Source organism: Microchirus variegatus (genome assembly GCF_963457635.1).
Source record: "Microchirus variegatus genome assembly, chromosome: 7".
NCBI classification, from domain to species: Eukaryota; Metazoa; Chordata; class Actinopteri; order Pleuronectiformes; family Soleidae; genus Microchirus; species Microchirus variegatus.
In genome coordinates this window covers 19,764,534-19,791,169 of record NC_139808.1, presented here as the reverse complement: position 1 = coordinate 19,791,169, position 26,636 = coordinate 19,764,534, and the positions used below count along the sequence as shown (strand labels likewise).

Below are 26,636 nucleotides of genomic sequence, written 5' to 3'. Positions count from 1 at the left end.
ACTAGAGTCTAACCTTAGGATGGATGAGCTGTTAATCAGCAGCCATTTTACTGAGAGTATGATCAGAAATGTTGAAGATGGAAGAAAACGTCCATGTCCTGATGCAGAGCAGCTGCTGATCCTAAGCTGCACATAGAGATACAGCATGCACAGCAAACCAGGAGGAAGCAGGAAAGGAGGGAGAAAGGAAGGAAGAAGGAAGCAGAGCAGGAATCGTGCACTGAACAGGAAAAGACGTCGGGCATCCTGTGAGGCTACAAATCTGTTGAGGCAGCAGCTGAGTTTGTCCTCATCTCTCTTCCACCACCCCCCTGCTCCTGGTGTTGTCACTGACAACGTGTAACGGCTCATGCTGCCATCTTGCGGTGCTTTGTGGACACTACACGTCCTGATAGTTCACTCTGTCCACAGATTCTGTTCGACCAGGCTCAGCGGTCCATTAAGCAGCAGATTCACACCTTCATTAAAGAGTGAGTACCTTTCATAATATTCAGTTCAAGATGTAACAAAGATGTAACAATATTATATTATGTAACAAAGTATAAATACTTAATTCACGTATCTATACTTTATTTGTATTTCTAGCAACTTTTACTCCACTGCAAACTATCTTTGGTACTCGTTACTACCAAATAAAATCAGAAGAAGAAGAGTTGGTAATGGTCTGCATTTATATAGAGCTTTTCGAGTCTTGATGTAATAATTATAAAAAGTCACTTAAACTTCCTGTATGTGGCTCATACAGGAAGCCACAGTACAATTTATATTTAAAGAGGCAGAGAAACCTCATACAGTGCTCGATTAGGTCGTCAGAATGATTTAAAAGAGGATTTAAATGCATGGCAAAGTCTGAAATCCAATAGGAAAATTGAGGAAAACAGCTCCTTTTGACATTGTTAAGTCATAAACTGGCACAAAGGTGACATATAAAACAACACATACGTGATTAAAAGCACCAAAATGTAGATTTTAAGTTTTTATGTCACACTTCTTGCCTTCTTGCCTGCTAAACCTAACTGCTCTCCTGCTCGTCATACACACATTTAATGTGTTTGGATTGTAAATGTCCTCCTTGTTCATGTCCCTCTTTGTCCTTTAGGGATGTGCGTAAATTCAAGGACACTAAAAAGCAGTTTGACCGCGTCCGTGAGGACATGGAGCTGGCCCAGGTGAAGAACGCTCAGGCGCCCAGGAACAAAGTCCACGAAGCAGAGGAGGCCGCGCAGGCCCTCATCCTCAGCCGCAAAGCCTTCAGGCACCTGGCACTGGACTATGTATTACAGGTGAAACACACACGCAAAACCCAGCTGTATTACCAGTACTGTCCAATAGGTAGAACTTGATTCATCTTCTACCGTTGTATGCTCTGCATGAGGGTCTCGGGGTGAGCTGTGCAAATCTCAGCCGACATAGGGCGATAGGCGAGGTCACACCCTGGACAGTTCGCCAGTCCATCACAGGGACACTTACATAGAGACAATCAACCATCCACTCTCACACTTAGTCAATTCAGAGTGTCCAATTGACCTAATCCCCATATTGCATGTTTTTGGACTGTGGGAGGAAACCGGGGAACCCGAAGAAAACCCACGCACACACGGGGAGAACATGCAAACTCCATGCAGAACAGAACATGACTTCATCATGACAAACAAATTTTAATCTACAATTTGTTTTTGTTTTTTGCAGATTAATGTTCTTCAGGCGAGAAAGAAGTTTGAAATCCTGGATGCAGTGAGTAACAGATTTCTACCTGCTCATCACTGTATTCATAATATTTTTAGATACTTTTTCAATAATCTTGTATTGTTTTATTATGATTTGTATGAACTCAATGGCTCTTAATTCACTTGCCTGGTTGTGTTGTCTGCTGTGCGTTAACAGCTGACACACATTAGCCACTTTATTAGGTACTCAGGACACATTAGAACATGGCAGAAATGGCACCTGGTGTGGTCTTCTGCTGCCGTCGTCCTCTGTATGCGTCATCTTTTTGAGTTACTGTTTCCTTTCTACCCTTTTGAACCAGTGTGACTGTTCTCTTTGACCTCTTGCATCAACTCAGTCTGCAACAATTGTTTTATTATTAATTGAATACTATATTATTACGACTAAACAATTTTGATAATTTATTCATCGGTTTGAGTGTTTTTTTTTTTTTTTTTTTCAATTCTTAAAACAAGCTTTCTGAATATTTAAATGTGAATATTTATTTGCCACATAAGAAATAAATCATTAGAACTGAATGATTTTGGTTTAGGGGCAAAACACGTTTGTAGGCTTAGCATTAATGAGGCATTTTTGAGTGCAGGTCACTGCAGTGAGCATATTCTCTCCTTTTCAGACCAGAGACGGTTGTAGATGTAGATCAGCCGTTTCTGCTGATCTGCTGGAAATACTCCAACAACCACGTCACATTCAAAGTTAATTAAATCACCTTACTTTCTCATCTCGATGCTCGGTTTGACCTTCAGCAGATCGTCTTTTCCGTGTCTACATGACTAATGCATCAAGTTGCTGCCATGTGATCAGCAGATTAGATATGAGCATCAACAAGCGGTTGTACCTAATAAAGTGGCGGGTTAGTGTATGTCCTCCATTATGTTAAATACTGTGTAATGGAGTCATGTTATTAAAATGCAGTTCCAGTTGTGACTTTGTCCCTTGTGTCTGCTGCAGATGTTGTCCTTCATGAGAGCCCAGTACACTCTGTTCCAGCAGGGCTTCAACATCTTGGATGAGATCGACCCGTACATGAAGAAACTGGCAGCACAGGTAATAACAAAGGGTCCTTGAAATCCTTGAATCTGCCCTAAATAGACATGGGTCACTGAGAGTGATTGAATTTTGTGCAAGAAAGAAGTTAAGTTGATATTTAGTTAAATGTCTTCCTTGTTTGTTACTCCACGGCCAAGTTCCTAGTTGTTCTCACATCATTTGGGCCTTGAATTTGAGGGAATTGGTCATGGAAGGTCCCTAAAAAAATCCTTGAATTTGAAATCAAACAAGGTGTGAGAACCCTGATGCAGACATAAACTGGCTTTCTCTTTAGTTTTACGACTTTATACAACTGTTACTTTTTGTTGTGGTTATGCAAAAAACGTTAAATGTTCTTGCCTTCCACTCATATTCTTCTGCTTTTTCCTGTTAAATTGTCCAAATAGGAATATATATTCATGTGTCACTAACTCTCCTGTCCTCTTCTCCGTGCAGCTGGATCAGCTGGTCATCGACTCGGCCATGGAGAAGCGAGATTTGGAGCATAAACACGCGATCATCCAGCAGAGAGTGAGACACAACACAACACTTTTATCTTCCCACACACGTTAACCTCTTATTCCCTGCAGAATTGGATTCTGCTGCCAACATGGAAGGTTATATATATCCACTTGGCCCTAAAATGAGCAGTTATTTTTAAATTGCAGACGTTTTTTCCAAAACAATTCAGGCAAAAATGAATACATTCTAAAATGACTGTTATTTTTGCCACCAGTGGCATTTTAACTCCCACTTCCTTGGCCACATCCATTTTTTTTTACACAGTTTGTCGTCTTAATCAAAAACATCAGTGTCTTCAATAAAGACACATAAAGCCTCCAGGAAACACTTGTACAGTTGTTAAAAGGTGGCTGACGGGCCATTAGGTTTGTTTGGCCGAGTGCCTCCACTTGGCAACTGAATCAATCGGACGGAGGAGCCAGAAAAACCTCCACGTTTGGCATCTCTTTTGGTAACAGATGGATGATTTATGTGCATCTGTGCGGGAGGCAGAATCACCTGATGATACACAGTGCCAAAACTGTCAACCGCAGTTTGAACACGAAGTCCAAAACTACATCCACGTTTCACTTATTTTGAAAGCTTATTTCGGTGCTAATATCGATAGCATCTAAAGGAATAGACTTCCCTGAGTCTCCACTGGAAGGTTTTTTTGTGTGTAAAATGAGGCGTTGTTTAAAAAATGTACGTTTTTGTTGTGAGATGCATTTTTCATTAGATGCCAGGCAGACAAACAGACTAAGGGTCTGGATAATGATCACATGATGTATATTTCCCGCACGTATTTGATTGTTTATTGTACATAAAGCACTATACCTGTACATGTAAGCAAAAGGTGTTTTTAAAATGAATAATTGAATAATAATAAGAAAGAATATATACATGTAAACATACTCATGCACTCACAAAAACACTATACACATACACACGTTCACACCTACATTTAAAAAAGGACAAAAGCATTTCATCATTTATCTTTCTTCATGTATGCACAATGTCATTTTATTAATGACATTGTGAATGTGTGTGTGTTATTTCATTTATGTTGTGTAATGAATGTAACGTTCTTTCTCTTCTTCTTCTTCTCACTCTGCTGTTCCTGTCTGTGACCACATCATTTTACCACCAGACTCTGATGCAGGTGAGTTAATTTATTTATTCATTCATTTTTTTTATATCTTAAAATGTCTCCATCCTCCCGGGTTCGTAATGAGCTGTAGTATCACAGAAAATATGATAAGAACCGCAGGTGATTTAAGGGTTTTCTGAGGATTTTTAAAAAAAAAAATTTAATATTTGGTGTGGCATCATGATGATGGTTGAGGAGAGAAGAAGATAGAGGGATTTACTGCACTGGCATCGCTGCTGGATTTCTGTAAAGTGAATAGATTTTCTGATATTTACCCCCTTCATACAGAGAACTCTTCTTGCCTTTTATCTCAAGTATATTCACACATACATCTGCTCTGTTCTCTCATGTTTACAAACTCCAGGTTTGGCCTGCACTTAAAGTGGTACCTCATAAAATGTGCACCAACAGATGTCCCTCCCTCTGTGTGTGTGTGTGTGTGGTATTCCTGTGAACAGAGTGAGTGACTGATGTGTTGTGAGCAGTTTTAATGGCTCACATGCTTCAGCGGCAGAGATCTATTGTTGTGGTGGAGACACTGTGTGTGTGTGTGTGTCCGTGCGTGTGTGTCTGAAAATGAGATGGAGTTAGAGATAGGATGAGGACAGTGCATCTGTGTCAAACAGTGTGCTAACTCTGCTTCTTGTGAACTTCTTCCTCGTGTAACTTCCGGAATCACTCAGTTATCATAGTAACTTATGCAGGAGAACAAGTATGGCCGTCTGGACCAGGCTAACTGTTGAGCTTTATTCAGTTCATCCATCCATCATCTACCGCTTCATCCTCCACCAGAGGGTCGCGGGGGATGCTGTGCCAGTCTCAGCTGACATAGGGCGATAGGCGGGGTACACCCTGGAAGGTTCACCAGTCCATCACGGGGCCACATATAGAGACAAACGACCATTCACTCACACTCTCACACATACGGTCAATTTAGAGTGACCAATTCACCTCATTTTATTCAGTTCAATTCAGCTCCATTCAATTTATTTGTATAGCGCCAAATCACAACATACATTATCTCAAGGCAAAAATCTTTACAATATTATATAGAGAAAAGAAACCCTACAATTCACACAATGAGCAAACATAGAAACAGAGAGAAAAAACTTCCTTTTAACAAAGAATAAATCTCTGACAGAACCAGCCTCAAAGATGTGCAGCCGTCTGCCTCAACCGGTTGGGGTGAAAGGAAAAAATGGGTGAACAGAGGAGAGGCAGGGGAGAGAAAGGAACGTCTGTAGAAGATTCATCAGATGAATTCTGCGCTCATGTGACTCACGTCATGAAATTAAAAATGAGTCTAAAAGTCTATTAAGCCTCAGCATTTCCATTTTCTCAAAAATGATATTAATTCATTTTAAACTGAACAATATTGCAAAAGTCAAATGTGTGTGCGCGTACCTGTCAGATTATGGGGACTTGTCTTCCTTATGGGGACAAAAAGGTGTTTTGAAGTTAGTCTGAGGTCAGGGCTTAAGGTCAGGTTAGGGTCAGGGGTTAGGCCAGTAGTGGTTAGGTTAAGTTTTGAGTAAGTCTCCAGGAAATGAATGTAAGTCAATGCAATGTCCTCTGAAGTTATGGAAACCAGTGTATGTGTGTGTGTGTGTGTGTGGGGGTGTGTGTGTGTGTGCGCGCGCGTGCGTGTGTGTGTGTGTGTGTGTGTGTGTGTGTGTGTGTGTGTGTGTTTGCTGCATTCTTCCACAGTCGTGGCTGATTTAAGGTGGGAAGAGCAGGGCCTCCTCGCTGGTGTTTGGGGAGCAATAATGTCAGCTTGATTAGGCAGGAAGAACAGTGATCAGAGGCACAGACAGATGGAAAGCTGACTCCTCCAAAAAGTGAGGGTGACGAAAAAAACAACAACAGCAACCTGGGTTTGAGGAGCGCTGCGGGGGTCACGGGGTCAGAGGGGGAGCTCTTAATCGTGTCTGTGGGTCGGGACGATGATGAGGAAGCGGAGGAAGATGTTTGATGTTTGATCTCCGGCAGCCGTGACGAGGTCAGCAGGTCACTCTCTGTGACAGCTGTATGATAATGAGCGCCAGGTCCACGCTGCCCAGCAGTCCACTGGTGGCATGGAGTGGAGTGGAGTGGAGTAAAGGCACGACACGAGCTGTGGGACACGTGTGTGTCTTTGCTTCAAGGGAATAACGTATATGGTGATATAGGGGTTAAAATAGCAAACTAGTTTATTTATTTAAGTTATTTAAGTTGTTAGTGTTGTTAGTGGACAATGCTGTTGGATGACAGTGTGGTGAGGATGAAGATATTTGGCAGACTGGACCAAACACTGGTGAGAAATGTGACTTATTTCTTAGTTTATTATTTTATTTTCATATTTTTAAGGTAATTCATATTTAACACAATCAGAAATATCTTAATTGTTGTTAAGCTTAGGTGTAATAAAACATATATGGCTTCTTCATGGATAAGGTTATACTGTATGTCTATAAGTGTCCTCACAACAATTGAATTTATGTTACTCAATTACTTAATTAATTGTCAACTGTTTTGATAATTGATTATTAGGTTTGAAAGTTTTTATTATTATTACTATTACTATTATTATTATTATTATTTAAAAAAAACAAAAAAACAAGCTTTATGGTTTTTCAGCTTCTTGAATGTCAATATTTCCTGGTTTTATAATTAAATCATTAAAAGTTTTGGTTTGTGAACATTTGAGAACATCATTATTTCGAGGTTTTTCAACATTTTTTGGACCAAACAAATATTCAATAACTATATAATGCTAATCAATAATCCACAGATTAATTTATTATGAAAATAATTAGGTGCCTGCACCGCAATGAATTATAGGCTCAACTCTAGTGGAACTAGAGTTCAGGCTAAAATCTCTTGTTGTTAGTTGCTGCTCTAGACCTCACTAAGTGCACGTGTGTTTACCTGTATTTGTTACCTAGTAAGGACTTTTTCTAAAGACTGACCATGTCAGGATTAAACCTGGTCCTAATGAGGCAAAACTGTGGTCAGGTTAAGGTCAAGGTTAGGGATAATGTTTGTTTAGGCTCTCCAAATAAAAAGACGTCAGTACAAGTCCATCTAAGGATAGCTGTGAATACCTGTGTGTGTGTGTAACAGGTATTACTCATGTTGTAGGGACCTACATTTAAATTTACGCAGTCGTAATGTAAATGCTAACATTTTACAAAGGGCTACAACTAACGTTTAATCGATTAATCGAGAACTTGTTTGGTCCATAAAGTGGCAGGAAATGTTGACAAATATTGATCAGATGTCCTCAAATGTCTTGTTTTTGTCCTTATTAATGTGGAGCAAATAAACCTGAACATATTCACATTTTAAGAAGCTGAAAAATCTGAAAAAAATTTTGATTCACAAAAACCAATTGAGTGGTTGTCGAATCATTTCAGCCCTAATTTTAAGGTTTTATGGTTGGGATGAGGTTGAGGTTCGAGTAAGTCTCCAGGGAATGAATGAAAGTCAATTTAATGTCTTCTGAAGTCATTAAAACCAGACTCTGTGTGTGCATGTGTGTGTGAGAGAGAGAGAGCAGCTTGCCATATGCCAAGTATCACTTTACCTCAAACCAAAAGCTTCCGTAACAATACTGAAAGCTGAGCTGCAGTGTTGACAGTCATTTAAATCAGTGTTATTCATGTCCCCGGGCAGAGGGCATCAGCTCTGTGTGCCACAGGTGTCAGCTGACAGGCGGGCAAGCGACCTTTGCAGGTAAACTGAACTGCACAGAACAGATGCTTGTTGTGGTGTCGATGTTTGAGGCGAACATCAGCTATTTGTAGTGCGAGAACGTCGCCATGGAGATAGACAGACATGATGTGAAGTCAAGTACAGATGACGAGGTCTCATACTCTGTGTGGTGCTGAGAAGCTTCCCTTTGTTTCCTATTGATGTGAACGTTCCAAGTACACACCAGTGTCACGTGATCTGGTGCATAATCTGTCCACTGAGTGAACACCTGTGCTTGTTCACAAGCTTGTGATATCAGTGTCAGGCACAAAAATAGTGGTGTTGAGCCATCCCAGTAGTCATGGAAACATTGCTTTTTTTTCAATATTATGGCTTTTAAAATTCAGTCACACAGTGACACTTTCCTTCTGTTCTTAAAGGTGCATTATGTAATAAATCTAGAGCAACTGGCCGTAAAATCCTCCTAATATGTCACAGAGACTCAGGAATAATGTTCATATAACAAACTGAACTCATCAACAACAACAGTACAGCCAAAATATTTGCATTAAAAAAAATATTTTGCAGACTGCAAATCATGTTTATGTTTTGAAATCATGTTTTGCCATGTGGCGCCACCTACCGCCGTCTACCAATCATTGCAGTCAGTAGAGTCTCAGCTGCCGAGCAACCACAGGTTGCCAGTTACGTCAGAAAACGAAACCTAAAAGACATCAGTATTTTTAATTTGAATGTAGTCACCGTTTTTGGCCACATTCTTACATATGGCACCTTTAAATGTGCATTTTCAAATTTCATTGATTGTTATTTTACTGGTTTTCCTTACAGTTTTATTGTGTATTTTATTCATGCTATATTAGCATTATATAGTGCTTTTCTAGTCTTGACGACACCACTCAAAGCTGCTTTCCACTACTGGTTTGCCAGTCACCCATTCACACCCATTCACTATCACTTTCATACAGTTATTTCACACAGCTGAAAGAGCGGTAAACCCCCAATACTTACACACTTGTGTGTTCTCCTCACAGGATTTTTCCTATGATGACCCCAAGCTGGAATTTAATGTGGATGCTCCCAATGGTGTGGTCATGGAGGGCTACCTCTTCAAGAGGGCGAGCAACGCCTTCAAGACCTGGAACAGGTGAAAGAAAGCATAACAGAATCTAATAATTAAGGCCAGGAGTTTACTGTTTTCCAAAAGTAACAGAAAATATATTAAAGTACCTTATTATTTCTAGATTAAGATGTTATGACAAGTGGTCTAATGAATGTGTTTAGCACTGTACATAAATGTGCATTAACTACAGTGAGCACAGTAGCAGAGCAGAGGTCATGATGCAAACATTTGTTTGTCTATTACTAATTGAACTGAATTCATACCTTCTTCCCTTCAGACGATGGTTTTCTATACAAAACAGTCAACTGGTTTACCAGAAGAAACTCAAGGTATGGTTTAAATTTTATACGTTTTGATTTTCTTTTTCGTTAAATATGATTTTTGTAATGCAGTCGTTGTATTGGTCTGTTGTGGTGAAGAAGGAGCTGAGCCGAAAGGCAAAGCTCTCGATTTACCGGTCAGTCTAGGTTCCTACCCTCACCTATGGTCATGAACTTTGGGTTATGACCGAAAGAACAAGATCCTGGATACAAGCGGCTGAAATGAGTTTTCTCCGCAGGGTGGCAGAGCGCTCCCTTAGAGATAGGATGAGGAGCTTTGTCACCCGGGAGGGGCTCGGAGTAGAGCCGCTGCTCCTCCACATCGAAAAGTGACTACGTTGCTCGGCTGAAGAAGATGGATGGATGGATGATTTTTGTGTGTATTTGACTGCAAGAAGCAATTATTTATGACCACTTAAGGTCCAGTGCCCTCTGTAGATTTCTCTCTCTCACGTCTATGGTACTTTGGCAGGTTATGTGTTGTATATGTGTCTTTTAATGTGGTATTATTTGTCCAGGAAGCTGCATTTGAGCTGCATGCTGACGGAAACAGCAGTAGGTGTGATTGGCACTAGGGCTGAACAATACATTCAAATTTGATCAAAATCACAATAACGGCCTGCTGTAGTTTTCAAATCGCAGGAGGCGCAATATTTCCTCAAGCCAAAATGAGTGTCAGATTAATTGAATTTTCAATATAAGAGGCTCACATTCACAGGTGGCCAAAATAGTGCATTATTATAAATGTCTCTGTTTTCTCTGTCTTGCTGTTCGATGCCACTAACTCTTACAGACTGGACCTTAAAGAGGAGGTTTTTGCCTGTTAACTTACAGTTGTGACCGTCTTCTCTGTCAATGACAGGACTCTTTGACCGTGGTGGTGGAAGACCTGAGGCTGTGCTCAGTCAAACCCTGTGAAGATAATGAGAGGAGGTTCTGCTTTGAGGTGGTTTCTCCCACCAAGTAAGTGTGTGTGTGTGTGTGTGCATGCGTGCGTGTGTGCGTGTGCTCAACTACATTTATTACTTTAACCCTTTGTGCTCACGCGGCACAGATCTGTGCTGCAGGCCCACCCTCGGTAAGTTGCCGCGGGAAGAATACACTTACAACCCCTTATATTATCCTGGGGTGTGTGATTATAGGTCACATTTTCAGGCCTAACAAATTGCGTTTTTTCGTTTTCTTATGTGTTGTTCAGTCAAACTTAATAAGTTATGACTAATTTTATATTGCATATTTTAAAAAAAACGAGCCAAGCAAACTTTGAGCTGTGACGTATTCCCAAATTTCACAAATTCAATCAGATTTTCAGGTGTGTTTAGTTGAAAAAGAAGATATAAGACAATCCAATCCAATGTATTTATAAAGCACATTTAAAAAACAACAGCAGTTGACCTAAGCGCAGTACAATAATATTAACCTTTAGAACAGAGCATTAAGGCTTTTTCAATTACTTTGCTAAAATGTACTGTTTATACAGAGGCTATAAGAATGTGCAATATCGAGTGTCTTATATCCTTTTTTCCAGCACAACCTCGACAATCTGATATAATTTTTTTACACATTTTCACAAACTATATAAACACATATGAGCAAAAGGTACTCAATAAAAAAAAAATATCTGATTGAATTTGTGAAATGTGGAACTAAGTCACAGCTCAGAGTTCGCTCGGCTCGTTTTTCTGAACAAAAATAAAATTAAAAAAAAGTATTTTGTGACTTCTGCACAATTGTTGCTACTTGATATCACTGGCCAAAAAGTGTGATATAAAATGAATCATAACTCAACAACACATTAGAAGACGGAAAAACGCATTTTGTAAAGCCTGAATATGTGACCTATAAACACTATAAACAGTTGTGTATTATTCCCACAGCAACTTACCAAGGGTGCACTAAGTGTTAAATATAAATAAATAAATAAATAGAATAAAAAATAACTATAGAGATGTAAAACAAACGACTCTCTATATTGCACATATTCTTAAAGCCTCTGTATACATTTGAACATAGTCATGGTAAAAGTCATCCTAAATGCAGTGTGTTCTAAGGGTTAAACATCACATGTCATTCTGTCTCACTCTGAAGGAGCTGCATGCTGCAGGCTGAGTCTGAGAAGCTGCGCCAGGCTTGGATCCAGGCCGTGCAGGCAAGCATCGCCTCAGCTTACAAAGACATCACTGACAACTACTACATAGAGGTAAGAACACACACACTCACATGTTTTATGTTTTGTTACCTTTTGTTCCGTCTCTGAACTTGCCTCTCCTTTTGTCCCTGCAGCGCCTGGACCGCACAGCGTCGCCCTCCACCAGCAGCATCGACTCCGCCAGCGAGCCCAGAGACAGAGGGGAGAGAGGGGATAAAGGAGTGAGGGGAGGAGGGGGAGAAAGCCTCCTTCAGAGGGTGCAGAGCCTGCCTGGCAACGAGCTGTGCTGTGACTGCAGCCAGACCTCTCCATGCTGGGCCTCCATCAACCTGGGAGTGCTGCTCTGCATCGAGTGCTCGGGCATCCACAGGTATGTGCACAAACAATCACAAACTGCCACATTAGTCTCTGTATGGCTGCGGTTACATCACCAAACAGGTTATCATAGTTAACGGAAGCTAATGAAATAACAAAACTTAATTGGAAAGACTTTTTCTGAAATAAATGTATGTTATGTTCATGTGTTGGCTATTTGGCACACTATCTGCATCCAACCTCAGCACAACGATGCACATTTTGCACTTCAGGCTAATTTCTGTTCATCTGTCCTACTAAACTTTTAAAATGGCATCTTTTGTTGGGTTTTTATGACACAATACTTATTTGACCTTTTTGCATCTTGCACCTGGCAAATACTCCATATTACAAAAAACCTACACTAAAAATAAGCATTTACAAAAACAAAAAACTAATAGAAAACTATCAAACCCGCTCTTAAAGTGAATTAAAACTAACTCATTTTAAAAACAAAGACTCTAATGAAAAATCCGAAACTATTATAACCTTGGTAACTATTATTACCAATCACGTTCTAGACATCTGATTCAAATCTATTTATTTCCAGATCTGATCTGACTGTTCACAGTGACTGTCAATGTGAAAATGTGCTGAAATCTTGATGTAAACGTCTTTTCCCCTCTGTCCTCCTTGTTTCTTTCAGGAGTTTAGGCGTCCATTGCTCTAAAGTGCGTTCACTGACGTTAGACTCATGGGAGCCAGAGTTACTGAAGGTGTGTGTCTTCAAAACGTGTGCAAACAGCTTTGATTCTTTTTTTTTTTCCGATTGTAGTTTGATGTTATTTTTTGTGCTTTGCTGAAACAATTTTTAAAACTATACATGTTTTCCCTTTCTGTCTCTGTCTCTTCTCTTTGTCCTTTTCTTCATCCACATTTAGCTGATGTGTGAATTGGGGAACACTGTGATTAACCAGATCTATGAGGGAGGCTGTGAGGAACAAGGAGCAAAAAAACCTGGACCCTCCAGTTCAAGGTTGGTTTCCTTCTCCGTGATAGGGAACAAAACTCAAAATAATCATTACTTAGGCTGTAATGGGTCCGTCGTTAATCGTCCTTCAGGCAGGAGAAGGAAGCCTGGATCAAGTCCAAATACGTGGAGAAGCGCTTCCTGAAGAAAATGAGCGGCAACGAGGCATTAGTGGAGGGTGAGAGGAAGTCCCGCCCCTGGACAGTGAAGAAGTGCCAGCGACACAGCAGTTCTGTCCGCGCCCCCAACAAGGCCCGCAGGAAGTACCACCGCTACGAGCCGGGCAGCGCCTCACCTGCAAACCTCTCAGCAGGTGAGTGAGATAGATGTTTTATGTCCTATGTTTATGTCAGTATCAGTTTACATCATGAACAACACCAAATGATTACATTAGTCGGACTAAAATTGGACTTTTAAAAGAGATCTGTACATGTTAGTCCAATGGTTCCACCAAGTACCACCACCAATGAGAAATATTGAGCTACCACATTTTGAGAACCATGGTGTTCAATTCATTCTAATATTTATGTCGTTCTTATAATTTTTCTATAGATTCATAATGATTAAATAGAATACATGCCATTCCTTTTGTATAAAGAAAAGTAAATTATTTCTCACACTAATATTCAATATTTTAATTGACATAAGTGCATTTCACTGTCTTTTTTTTTCTTAATACATCAATAATCATTTTATAATCAATCCGTAGCTCTCGTAGAATCGTAATTGAATCGGGAAGTACCCCCCACACACACACATACACACACACATATCTATACTAACATTTATATGACATAGCGTGTCACAGTCCTTACATGAGATTTAAAATCGCTCGTGAAACACCTCCACAACGGACGTTATTCTTCTTCTGCGGTTCAATGTACGCAACCGGATGTGCCCGGACTAGTGCCCGGAGCAGGAGGATCTGCTGTTCAGGAGAACCGATGTTTACGTAATTATAACAGGATTTTCAGAGATCTCGCTGAGCCCGAGATTACAATAAAACACATCGTTCTCAGCAATGGCTGAACTGTTTGTTTAGAACCTTCAGGGCTTCATAAACAAGGTAATGACCCAGATACATACTAAAAAAACAGCGTTAATTGGAACTTCCGGTCTAGGTCCGCTTTAAATGCTAGAAGGTAAAGGCAAATATTTAAATCTAATAAACTTAAAAGGGGATTGATCAGTGTTCTAGATGTGATAAACTTGGTAAGCTCTTTTAAAATGTCCATTATAGGTGTAATAATGTAAAATATTTGAGCTAAACGTCTTCGTTCATCAGGGCTGCATGTGTGGCACTGTGTGTGCCAGGCAATTCTAGTCTAGTCAGCCTTTTACAGCTGATTCAGCATGTTGAGGCAAAACCTGGGAGTTTTGCTTAAGAAAGTGCTGGATCTGTTTGACAATGCTGGAGGTGTTCACAGTCAAGGAGAGACTTTTTCCTGACATCTGCAAATTTTAAATGCTACATTCTCTCCTCCTCCTCCTCCTCCTCCTCCACTGTGGAGCCACTAAAACTGAGCGGTGTGAGTTTAAGAGCAGATGACTGTGGTGGTTCAGCAGTGTCTGGGGGCGAGTAAATGGTTAAGGTGTCAGACAGATATTACACTTGTGGAGAGACTGAAATCGTGTGATTCTCTGCTTTTTTTTGGCAGCAGCTGCTGCAGCAAAGTTTCGCCGGGACTCCCTGTTCTGTCCGGATGAGCTGGACTCACTGTTTTCCTACTTTGACACTGGTTCTGGTCCTCGCAGTAAGTCCAGAACACAGTCAGTGCACAGACACACACATACACACACACTCTGCATAATTAATGTCTTATGTTAATTTTGTCATCCTACGGTGATGCTGTTTGTCTGACCAGTGCAGTATGTGCTGTAATATAATATTGTGATTAACGTGTCCGTGGCTTGGCGATACTTGGCCCCGCAGGTCTCAGCAGTGACAGCGGCCTTGGAGGAAGCACTGACGGCAGCAGTGACATCCTGGTTTTTGGCTCAGTGGTGGACAGTGTCACGGAAGAAGGTAAGTGTGAGCTTGTGTGTTTAACGGAGAATAGGAGAATGTTATGACTGTTTTATGACTTTGGTACCCACATTTCAACTAAAAACTTTGCTGTATAGACTAAAAAGGTTGCATCAAAGATCAAAAATGTCCCTTTAAAACAACACATAATACAACTTAAAGGTCCAGTGTGTAACACATTTGTGTTTAAAATTGAATATACTACCTATAATTATGCTTGTATGACAGTATACTTGCTTTAAAAAAAAAAAAAATGGTTTTGTTTTTGTCATCTTAGATTAAATCTTTAATATTTAAAGGTGCCATATGTAAGAATGTGGCCAAAAACGGTTACTACATTCAAATTCAAAATACTGAGGTCTTTTAGGTTTCGTTTTCTGATGTAACTGGCAACCCGTGGTTGCTCTGCAGCTGAGACTCTACTGACTGCAATGATTGGTAGACGGCGGTAGGTGGCGCCACATGCCAACACATGATTTCAAAACATAAACATGATTTGCAGTCTGCAAAATATTTTTTTAATGCAAATATTTTGTCTGTACTGTTGTTGTTGGTGAGTTCAGTTTGTTATATGAACATTATTCCTGAGTCTCTGTGACATATTAGGAGGATTTTATGGCCAGTTGCTTTAAATTTATTACATAATGAACCTTTTAATGTAGACAAGAGGTTTGTCTTACGGTAGGTCATCACTTTGTGCTTGTTTCTTTTGCAAAACCATATAAAACTGATGCATAAACAAATGAAGAAGAAGAAAAACTGGAGTGAATTGAACTGTGAAAGAGTGTTTACATGCTTTCTGGTAAGCACAGGCCACCGTAGTTCCCTGACACACTTGGAAACAGGGAGTATGTCCAACCGCAGCACAGCTACTGAGGAAACCCATGGAAAGACACGCCCCCTTGGAAAACACTCCTATTTGATGATGATTGGGTCTAAAACTAGTGGTTACATTTGGTCTTTTTCCAGTAGGTAGACAATAAGTGCAGGTGGCCATACTTAGTCTGTAGTCTCACCCTTAGCTGTCACCAACTCTTATACACTGGACATTTCAGGTCAAGAAATGCTCTCTGGTCAGCTGACAAACTGCCTAACTGTGCTACATTTCATCAGGGGCGCAGTTATTACCATTGTCCTGTTTCCTTACCTCCCTGTAGAGGAGGAGTCGGAGGAGTCCTCCAGTGGTGAGGTGGAGATCGAACAGGAAACGTCTTCAGACCCAGAAGATCCCAGAGAGCTGCATCCCGGGGCGCTTCTCTACCGATCCTCGCGTTTGCACAACCTGCCTCTCATGGCCGAGGCGGTCGCCCACGGCGCTGACGTCCACGCCTCGAGTGAAGAGGAGGAGGGAAAAACGCCGCTCATACAGGCCGTGATCGGGGTGAGACGCTGTGTTTGTGCGGGCCTGCAAATGTTTAGATGAACAGATAGATGGAGAACTTCCCAAGAACGAAGAATGTGCAGATATGGAGGAACTAAGCTAAGTAGAGCCTGACAGATTAATAACAGCAAGAATGCAAAATTAAAACAAGGGCCAATTCCAATTCCTATCTTAACCCTCAAGCTCAACCCTAAATCTTAACTGGCCCTCAAAACCAAGTGTTGAGGGTTATTTTGTCACTTAGAAATGGGACACCCCTTAAATGCAGATACGTCTTCAGACTGTAGGGGGCAGAATAACGCGAAAGCTGCGTCCAGTCTGTCAACTCCAAAAAAGAAGAAGAAGAAGAACACATTTACGTCACGATTATTTATTATGATCCGTTTGTCAGTCAAGTTATTAGGTTGTCAGTTAGTTATAAGATGATACTCATACAAATACCACAACCACGGACATATTCAGCTGACAGTTACCACACACCACGGCTTATTGAAAAGTAAACCATAGCAAACGATCGATTGTCCGCACCGGCCGGCTATTGACAAAAGATCGTAAAATAAAAATAAATGTTACGCAACAATGAAGTAAGTAATCCATAATATGGGCCTTAACTAAGATAATACAATGGTTTTCATCATTTTTTATATCTCTATTAACAAAGAAAATACTTAATTTGTAGCGTACTCGTATCGCTGCCTTCGGCGCCATCTTTGTTATATCAAAACACGCAAAGCATTCTGGGTAGCCCTTGCTCCCAAGGGTGGTCTCGGAAAATCTCAATATTGAGGGCGATACAGCCCTTAAACTTGACCCTCAACTTAATTTTTCTGAGAATCGGGACAGCACTTGCACTAGAGGGAGCGCGCATTTTTGAGATTGAGGGTTAAGATTGAGGGTTAAGCAAGGAATTGGAATTCACCCCAAGACTAACAAAGAGGAAATAAAAGAAGTAGCTTCAATAATAAAGAATTATCAAAACTTATTTTATCTGGTAAATAAAATAAAAAATAACATAATGTCTGTTTGTGGAACAGGGTTCTCTCATTGCTTGTGAGTTCCTGCTACAGAATGGTGCTGATGTGAATCAGCGGGACATGAGAGGCAGAGGACCGCTGCACCACGCCACCTACCTGGGACACACAGGGTGAGAAAGCATTGTTTGGCTTGATTCTTGTGTCGGACAACGCGCTCATTCGTGACTCTTCCAGTGACCACACTCTCTGACCAATCAGTGGCCCGGCGGTCTGTTCACGTCACATTTTAGTAACGCCTCAGCTCACTTGGAACCTTGTCAAAGGTAGTAAAAAGGTACCAGGTACTATCACTAATGGAAAAGCAAAACTAAACATGCCATGCTGAGCCGTGCTACAACTGCTACACCCTTATTTATACGCTAACTTGTGTCACCTCGCTACATCGTGTAATTACGTCACCTTTTATAGCACGTTTTGACAGTTAGTAAAGGAGGCGCCAACATGTTCATTATGTAAAGGGAGGATAATGTCTGGGCCTTCAATGATGTTTTATTATTTAACTGAAGACGCACTGCACGGGATGTGATCTTCAAAAGAAGCAAAAAGGCAAGACATTATATATATATATATATATATAATTTTATTTTTACATTTACTCCAATAGACATTGAAATACATAACATTATTTTTGGGATAAATGCAATATAAACCTTTGATAAATGCTTTCAATATACCAAGTTACTTCACTAAAAAAAAAGAATAAAAGCTCCCTTGTGTTAATGCAGTTGTTAAAACTGTACTAAAAAAAGCCTGAGTAGGTCCTTTTGGATTTGACGTAAGAATAGAAGACACAAAGGGTTGCATTTCTCACATGCCGTCTCACAACTCTCACTTCATGTTTTGACCGACGTGTCCAATGAAGATGGAATCTACATTTTTGTCATGGCTGACTAGACGTACAACACAATGAGGGTTATGTGGAATTACCTTCACTGATATGAGACAAAGATAACTCAACTGTTCAGATTTCGCTGGCCGCTGGTTTGTGATTATCACTTAAAATCAGTTTTTTTGTGTCATTATTACAGTCAGGTGTGTCTGTTCCTGAAGAGAGGAGCGTCACAGACGGAGGTGGATGAGCAGGGTCGCGACCCACTAAGCATTGCCGTGAAAGCTGCCAATGCGGACATCGTCACACTGTAAATCATCCTAAATCTTCTTTTATTATTACTTAGAGGTGTTATCTGTAAAATATGTACAACTGCTTATTTACTCTTTGCATTGATATAGATTACCTTTTAACCTCTCTCTTTGCCTTTCCCTTCCTCCTCTCTGTCCTTGTTTCTCCTCAACAGATTGCGTCTAGCGCGGATGAACGAGGAGATGCGAGAGGCCGAGCCTCCGTTGGGTCAACCAGGTCAATACCACAGCAGCAGCCCCACTGAGCAGCAGTATAGGAAGTGCATCCAAGAGTTCATCTGCCTCACGATAGACGAATGCTAGTCACTTCTGTATCCAGGAGCATAGCTTGTGCCCTACACATACAGTATATATACAGTACATACTATGGTATATATTGCTCTTGAATGGAAACGGAAAGTGACCCTGTAGATAAAGTTGCCCCTAGACACTGATCTCAGGTCTGTTAGTCGTGTAGATCAAGGCTTATGGGGAACTTCTTCAGGGCGTCTGAGAAGAGAGTGGAGCGTACCACTTGGTCGTTGTGAGGGTGTGTGGTGTCATAGGGAGACCCCTGATGGACCTTTTTCTAACTTGACTGATGATACAGTCACCACCTCCATTTCTCTGCATCATCACCATGTCTCTGCTTGCTATGACTCAGCACCAGCCATGCTATATTAGCTCCATCTCACACACACACACAGACGGCAATTCCTTTTTTGGGGGGGTGTTTTAAGGTCCAGTGTGTAACATGCAGGAGGTAATATTGTATAAGTGGATAATCACTTTTACAAGTAAAAAGGGCCAAGCTTTGCGACCGCCATAATTCTACAGCAGCCAAAAAGGGACAAACTAGCCAGAGCGTTCATTTTGCATTTTGAAGCTGAAGTCTAGTACCCAAACAAAGAAGAATGCCATCTTTTCTGGTATGTAAAGGCCACTGTAGTTCCCTGACATTCTTGCAAACAGGAAGTACGAGCAGAGGATTTTTAAATTTGATCATTAGATGCGTTTACCTGCATGTTAAAAGTTCGATTTTAGTCAGACTAAGACCATCATTTGGTTTTCTCTCTGCGATTCGTTTGTTTTTCTGTGACAGCAAACTAATTCAGTACACACTAGCTTGTAGAGAGACACAGCGCCACCTGCGGAGGTGGAGTCAGACGTACACAACCAATTAACCTTTTTTCCCCTCCGCATGCATACTTGGACTCGGCAAGTTGCCTGCCTTAGTCGGACTATGGCCTTAGCTCGATTGAACTGTGCATGTAAACGTATTGACTATAAAGCTTCTCTCACACAAAATTTACAGTGTATACTTGGGAAATGTTAGCAACACCATTCCCACAAATGTGACGTCACATCATTCGCTTTTGTCCCACTTTCAAGCAGTTTTGCCAACTTTGCGAGTATTCAGACGCCTCTACCGACTCTTTTTCTATAAAGCGACTAGCGGCAAAACTAGAGACTTTTTCTGGTTTTATTAGAGACTTTCGGGGACTCTAATAAGACCAGACACACACAGCAGTGACAGCAGCTCAGAGCGAATATTGGTGGTTACTTTGTACTATCTAAGCACATTTATAATGTTTTTACTCACTTTTTTGTCTCTCTCTCCTACAACGTGTATTAATTACACATGGGTCTATTATGCAAATTAGGTGATGACTTCATGACAACCAATAGCATCTTTCCTTTCGAGCGTTACCTTGATCCAAATGATGAATTTAAAAACGTGAGAGTGCTGTCCCAAGCTGTAAACAGTAAGATTCTGTACATTTTGCATCTTTAGCAGAAATGAAGACAAAAGCAGCATATTTCCCCTGGGTCTGGTGTTACCAGTTCCCACCAATGCTGATCGTAGTCGCAGGCGTACTTTGATCTGGAGTGAATGCAGATTAATCACATTCCTAGCGGTCATAAACATGTTAAAACCTGGGTTTAAACTGTTTTTTAAGCCTATAATTCTTACACACTGGACCTTTACAGAGTTATCAAACGTGGTATAACCTCTTGTGTGAGAATGTGACACCTCTGACCTCTGACCTCTACTAACCCCCATCACTTCATATCTATCCAAACCTTCTGTGTGACATCCAGCATAACCAGCTCTTCTCAATCAGAAATGTAAATATAGATATTTAGAAGTTACATGGGTAATCTTTTAAATGTGTTATGCTGTGGCATGAGGTGATAAAAAAAATGGTATATGTGTGCCATTGCTTTTGGAAAAATTAGAAACTGACAAGCTACATTAGACGTGGGTGGAGTAGTTTCCTGTGTGTGCAGAGGAATCAGGAGGGAAATTCAGTGTGAAACTGTGACAGAAATACTGAAGGACTTGTGGGGAAGAGACCCTCACCTGCTCTCTTAGATAGATTGTGACATGATGAGTGAGTGAGTGAGTGAGTGAGTGAATAGGAGAGAAAAGGAGTGCATGTGTCACTGAAAGAGTAAAAAAAAATATATCATAATATGATACACTATGTAAAGGAAAAAAGAAACTGTGCACTTTTCCCATTCTTAGTATTATATCATTTTTTTGAGCTAGTGTGACCTTTTTTGTTTTTAGATTGTTCTTGTCCACTTGTGTTATTGTATATCTTTATCTATATGTATATTTTATTTCATTTGTATTTATCTTTATCTCCCCAGAGGACCAGTGCAATGCATTTCTCGGGTGCAGTTTTCATCTGCACTCCTGTTAATGATTGTCATTTTAATCTAAGTGTTCAAATTACACCCTGTAATAGCACTTCCATGAAAGACTTTTTGCTTTCATTTCCACTTTAGAATGGCCTTAGATTGAAATGTGTACAACTATTTGGCATTCAGACAAACCACTGATAGAGATTTTACTGCCTTTACTTTGGAAATTGTAGTTGCGGGGTATCATTATTTAAATTATTCACAGTTAGTTTTTGGTTTCTTGTGAGGATGGAGTTGTGAAGGTGATGTGCAATCACATCGTGGCAGTGTTGCAGTGCAGTAAAGGAGTGAATCAAACTGGATTCACTCCAACTTCTTCTCTGACAATTTCAGAACAACTGTGATTCTTGGTAAATAACCCCTCGCCCGGTTTTGTTGTAAATACTCATGCATTTGACGGTACCTGTGGTGAGACATTACTTTAGAACAGTCTACTTGCTTGTGGGGTCAAAGGACATGAACATTTCTGTCTTCTCACACTGGTTAAAGGTGATATATGTTAAATATGTACAACATTGACCTTTGGTGTTCAAAACAGTTACTGCACATTAAATGTAAACATTGTGGGCCGTCAGACTTTCCCTAACACAAATTGCACACATAACCACTTGAGAGAGAGTTACGGTATGCTGTGTTTCCATCATGGTATGGTTTGGTTTGGTACAGTATGATAGGGTTTGTAATGGTAAAGCTTGGTTCAGGCTTGCGTTTGGACTGAGAACAGTACCTTTACTTGGTAGGCGGAATGTACGGCCACATTTTTCTGTGAGCCGGTCTAGCTCTGGTACCCGAAGGGAAGGGTGCCAAAAATGGAACGGTTGGGGCTGGTTATTTTGGTACTGCTCCTAATGGAAACACCAAAAAGTACCTAATAGGGATGGGACAGCTCAAACACTCAGCTAAAATGCTTTTGCTGATTTTTATGTACATTTTTACAGCCTCTGCATAGTGAAGCATGCAGTATACATTTTTATCCTACCAAACTGTAACGTTTCCTGTCCTGTAGTCAGTCTTCAACTTTCTGCTTTCAGTTGTCTCAATTTTAACACATCCCCACTGCAGACCCTCCTTTTGTCTCTTTGGTCATGACGTTTTTGAGAGGAGTAGTGAGGCTGTTTGGTAACATTGGGCATTTTGGACCCTGCAGCTGCATATTGTTGTGTCAAAGTGTGACTCAGAGTGTTATTAGGTTGTTATTTGCGGCCCACAAATGAAAATTTAAATTGTCAATCTTTTGATTTATCATGTTCCCGAGCCTTACCTGAAGCAACATTATGGTCATTTTATGACTTAATACATTCCTGACATATATCACCTTTAACGCTGACCATTATTCTCTGCATGCCTTTCCAGAATTGTTTTTGGGAAGTTCGACATCTTTTACATTATTAAGCATGATGAAACAATTCTGTCTGTGGTTTGACCACGTCGTACAGTGCAGTCCAGTGGAATAAGCATGCATCGCCATGACACCTCTGTGCCATCCTTCTAACCACAAACAAAATCTGTGGCGGCTTCCTCATTCCTGTCATATTTGATTCGTTTTTTTTTTTACCCGCGCAAACGTACAGTTGTTTCTGTCGTGGTATTATTTTCCTCTGCCAAAGATTTTTTAAAGGGAAAGTGTCTGACATTGTTGTATGATAATACAGTTGTTTCTTTCTTTATGAAACTGTTCCGAGTAGATACAGCATAGTTTTACACCATGCTTTGTGAAGTGACAGAGTGATGAAAACACTTTTGATGTACTCGCGTGTTCAAAAGAGGTCACAGAGTTGTGACTCACCACCTGACAGATTTTGATGTGGCAGGTGCGTTAGTTGTAGATGTGCTGCAAGTAGAACCAGTCTATCGGGTGATGTGAATCTACTGTGACCAAACTGTTAAGGGCCCATGCTCTAGCAGAAGTATTCAGTGTTGTGTCCATTGTCTGTGTGTGTTTTGACATAGGAGTGGTTAAAGGTGCTGCTCAAAACAAACATGCTGTAAATAGTACACTTATGTATTTCAACTCAAAGCCAACTGCCTGCCTCTCAGCATTCAATCACGGATCCTGACTGTCTGATCTATTTCATGTTTGTCTTTTTACTTATCACAAAAAAAAAAAAAAAAAACAGCTATCAGACAGAACTGTAACGTCTTCTGTTCACTGACATTTCAATATCTTTGGAATACTTTCTTTCTTGTGTTTAGGAGCACTGAGGGGGAAACAAAGTAAAACAAAATACATACAATAAAACTGAAAAATTCCGGATGAACTAACCCTGCTTCCTGCTTGTTGCTCTCATTTCTGTTTCCTGTTTCATCTCTGATCTGTAACATTCTCTCAACATTAAAGCAATACATTTGAAATGGTTCTATTTTTAAAAAGAAACATTTTTTTAGATGTCTCGCTGTTAAAGTATTGCTGGATGTTGGGAGAATACTGTTTTTCTAACTTTTGACTTGAAACGCAATGAAATGGTGAATTAAATCAATGTTTCCCACACTTTCTGTATGGGGACTCACTTTTTAGACGCCACATCATAAATCTTGATAAGAGCAAATTTGACCATAATGTTTCAGCCATTTCTGTTACATGGTTAACAAATGAGACGTTTGGTGAAAGAATTACAGCTTAATTTTATGCATGTCTTTTAAAACATAGACACATAAATCTTAACTTACATTCTGTAAATGTGTTTGGGGACACAACGTTCCCGTCCCAGTCTTTGGGAATGACAGCATATGTAAATGAGGTGTGCACAAGGACACTTTTAATTTAGATCTTAAAAGATCTCATGGGTATTAAATCACGTTCCCAGCCTGAAGCAGCAACATTGTGCCTTGAATAATTCAGTGTTCCCAGTGTGTTAAACATTTATATGTGATCTCATTAGCATTCATACATCATCCCTGAAAAAAAAAAATATATATACTGTTCTCACATGCCAGAAATGACTAATTCCTCACCTTACACTAAATGCAGCCAACACGTGTCCACTTGTGCAAATAAACATTGTGATGACGTATCATTGCTTCTGTTACCACAGGGGTTGCCCCAGGCAGCAGGAGAGTTAAAGCCAAGGATGTTCGGGATAGAGTGAGTGAAGTCTCCTGGGCCGTCTTAACTAGAGGGATTAGTGTGATACGGTGATTGTATTCTTTGGTGGTGTGGGGATGATCTTCATGGTGTCTCCATCTATCACCTTCTCTCATAGCAGCACGCACAAACTCTTTCTCTCTCTGTGGGAAATCATTTAGAGCTTCCTTGAGAACGCTGATTACGGCATACATTGTGATCAGTTTAAATATTAAAATGAGCATTTGACATTTTGTGACAAGGGTTCCAAAGGTGGCGGAAAATTACTGGTAGATTTCAGGTAAATTTTCAGAAACTTTGCATGGGAACTTTGAAACCTTGAAAATTTTGGAAATATTTTTTATTTTACGATTTATGGGAAGAAAGTGATCATTTAAAGAAACTGTGTCATATACATATACAAATACAAACATTTTCCTTTGTCATAAGCAGACACGTATGCAAAAACTTTACATGTCAAATAAAAAAATTGTGACGTGTTTAAGCACATAAAGACAACAAAGTCAAGTTAGTATTGATGACATTATGAGGTAGATATTTGATCTATGGGGTTTAAGTTTAAAGCTATACTTACTATAGTTATTTTTACACTTTTCGTTTGTAATCTTAAATTGCTCCTAATAAGCGTATTGCACTCTAAAATGTAAGATAAACCCACCAGGTTTTGAAACTCACCATTATTTAATTATCATATTATTAGGATAAAAGTATGACCAATTAAGAATTTCGGACCGAATAAAGTAATTTGCAGAGCTATCTGTCTGTCTTCTGTCGCATCTCTGACAGAGCAGTTTGTCGCTAAATCTGCCGACTTTTCGTGGTGTTTGGAGCCTCTCACATGAAAGCACTTATCACTCTGCAGTTACTGTGCTCAACAGGCAGCGTGTGTTGCCGGGATCACCTCCCAAAGCACAGTCAACTCCGCAGTCACAGCCTACAGTCAGAGTAGAGCGGAGAACCTTCGCACTCTGTGTACAGGCTCCATAGATCAAATTTCTACCTCATAATATCATCCAACTTGACTTTGAATTTTTTTCTAGTTTATTCCTGTATAAAACCATAAATAAACAATAATATTGTTTTATAATGTGGGTTATATATAGAACAATAAAATACTGTAAATAACTAAAAACATTAAAACATTAAAACATAAACTGAGTTAAAAAGATATGCATTACACTGTAAATAATCCTCTTCATTTTCCAACTTGCAGAACAATAACTTCACACAGGTTTATGTGAGGTGGGGCCCCTTTAGGGAGGTTTCCTACTGAGATGTCATTGCAAATCGGCCATTGTTTTTAAAGGGGGACGGGGAGGCGGCTGGTCACTGCACATTTCAGTAAAAACAGCCCTCAGGCTCCGAGTGTCGGGGGGCCCCGAGCCTGTTCACAAGCTGCGCCTCTGTGTGGTGGTGCTGTCTTTTTCTAAAACCGTTGCTTGATAAAAAAAAATCCTCTTTGATGATTATATACAGGAGTTTCGAGAATTTTAATCAGCACTGATAAATTATAAATAGTCCCACAATCTTTTCAAATTATACGTTTACTTGTTTAATGGAGAATTAGTCATGTTATATTACTGAAGATATAAATGTCTATATATCAGGAGTTAAGCATTCCGAGGGCTTTACTCTTTCTTGGGTGCACAAAGCAGTGGTTTCTCTCCTTTTCTTTCTTCCTGAAAACAACAAACTGTTTATGATGTTAAAGCACAATACAGCAGATTAACCACTACAGTCTCCACAGTTCCCGCAGCTGCCTCCCTCCTTCCTCCCTGAACTTATGTGAAGTGTTGCCTTTTGCAGGTAACGTCACCTGTGTTGATGTCTTTCGCGAGTTTTCTGTCCTCGCGTCTCTCCAGCCCGAGAAGTTGAGGAGAAGGAGCTTACAATTCTGCCGCTGCCAGAAGCCATAGTGACCACAACTGAACTCCACTTCATCGGACTACTGTGGAATAAAAATTGTGGCAGCTCGCTAGTGAAAACAGACTATATTCTGCAACTCTTGTGCTGTAGGTACCCTGCAGATAAAGTGAGTTTACAATGTGCTTTTAAGCGTAATTGTTCTGAATTTATTTTCTTATTTTGATCGAGATAAAAGTCTTTGCACTGTTATTTCAGCCTGTCTGACACCACATTGTTGGGATATGTAACATGAATACTTTGAATGGACGGTCCTTCACAAATGTAGTGTTTCGCTTCCATAAAGATGATGTAATCATTACAGTCGTATACTGTCAAGTACCCAAATTACTAGATTTGTAATTT

General features: G+C 40.2%; 1 protein-coding gene across 1 annotated transcript in view; it reads left to right on the top strand.

The window, feature by feature from the left end:
* Positions 1-26,243, top strand: part of LOC310929930 (arf-GAP with coiled-coil, ANK repeat and PH domain-containing protein 3-like) — a gene marked incomplete at its 3' end in the record, with an annotated part of 86,460 nt that extends 60,217 nt beyond the window's left edge. Inside the window, exons 5-26 of the mRNA XM_083892799.1 lie at positions 412-470; positions 1,100-1,283; positions 1,690-1,734; positions 2,680-2,775; positions 3,214-3,288; positions 4,409-4,420; positions 9,133-9,245; positions 9,499-9,550; positions 10,404-10,504; positions 11,630-11,741; positions 11,825-12,060; positions 12,691-12,760; positions 12,926-13,020; positions 13,107-13,327; positions 14,676-14,768; positions 14,939-15,040; positions 16,198-16,421; positions 17,456-17,565; positions 18,484-18,594; positions 18,751-18,812; positions 24,319-24,368; positions 26,175-26,243. Coding sequence (XP_083748925.1) covers positions 412-470; positions 1,100-1,283; positions 1,690-1,734; positions 2,680-2,775; positions 3,214-3,288; positions 4,409-4,420; positions 9,133-9,245; positions 9,499-9,550; positions 10,404-10,504; positions 11,630-11,741; positions 11,825-12,060; positions 12,691-12,760; positions 12,926-13,020; positions 13,107-13,327; positions 14,676-14,768; positions 14,939-15,040; positions 16,198-16,421; positions 17,456-17,565; positions 18,484-18,594; positions 18,751-18,812; positions 24,319-24,368; positions 26,175-26,243 — 2,292 coding nt within the window. The remainder of the gene's footprint in view (positions 1-411; positions 471-1,099; positions 1,284-1,689; positions 1,735-2,679; positions 2,776-3,213; positions 3,289-4,408; positions 4,421-9,132; positions 9,246-9,498; positions 9,551-10,403; positions 10,505-11,629; positions 11,742-11,824; positions 12,061-12,690; positions 12,761-12,925; positions 13,021-13,106; positions 13,328-14,675; positions 14,769-14,938; positions 15,041-16,197; positions 16,422-17,455; positions 17,566-18,483; positions 18,595-18,750; positions 18,813-24,318; positions 24,369-26,174) is intronic.
* Positions 26,244-26,636: the final 393 nt, after the last annotated feature.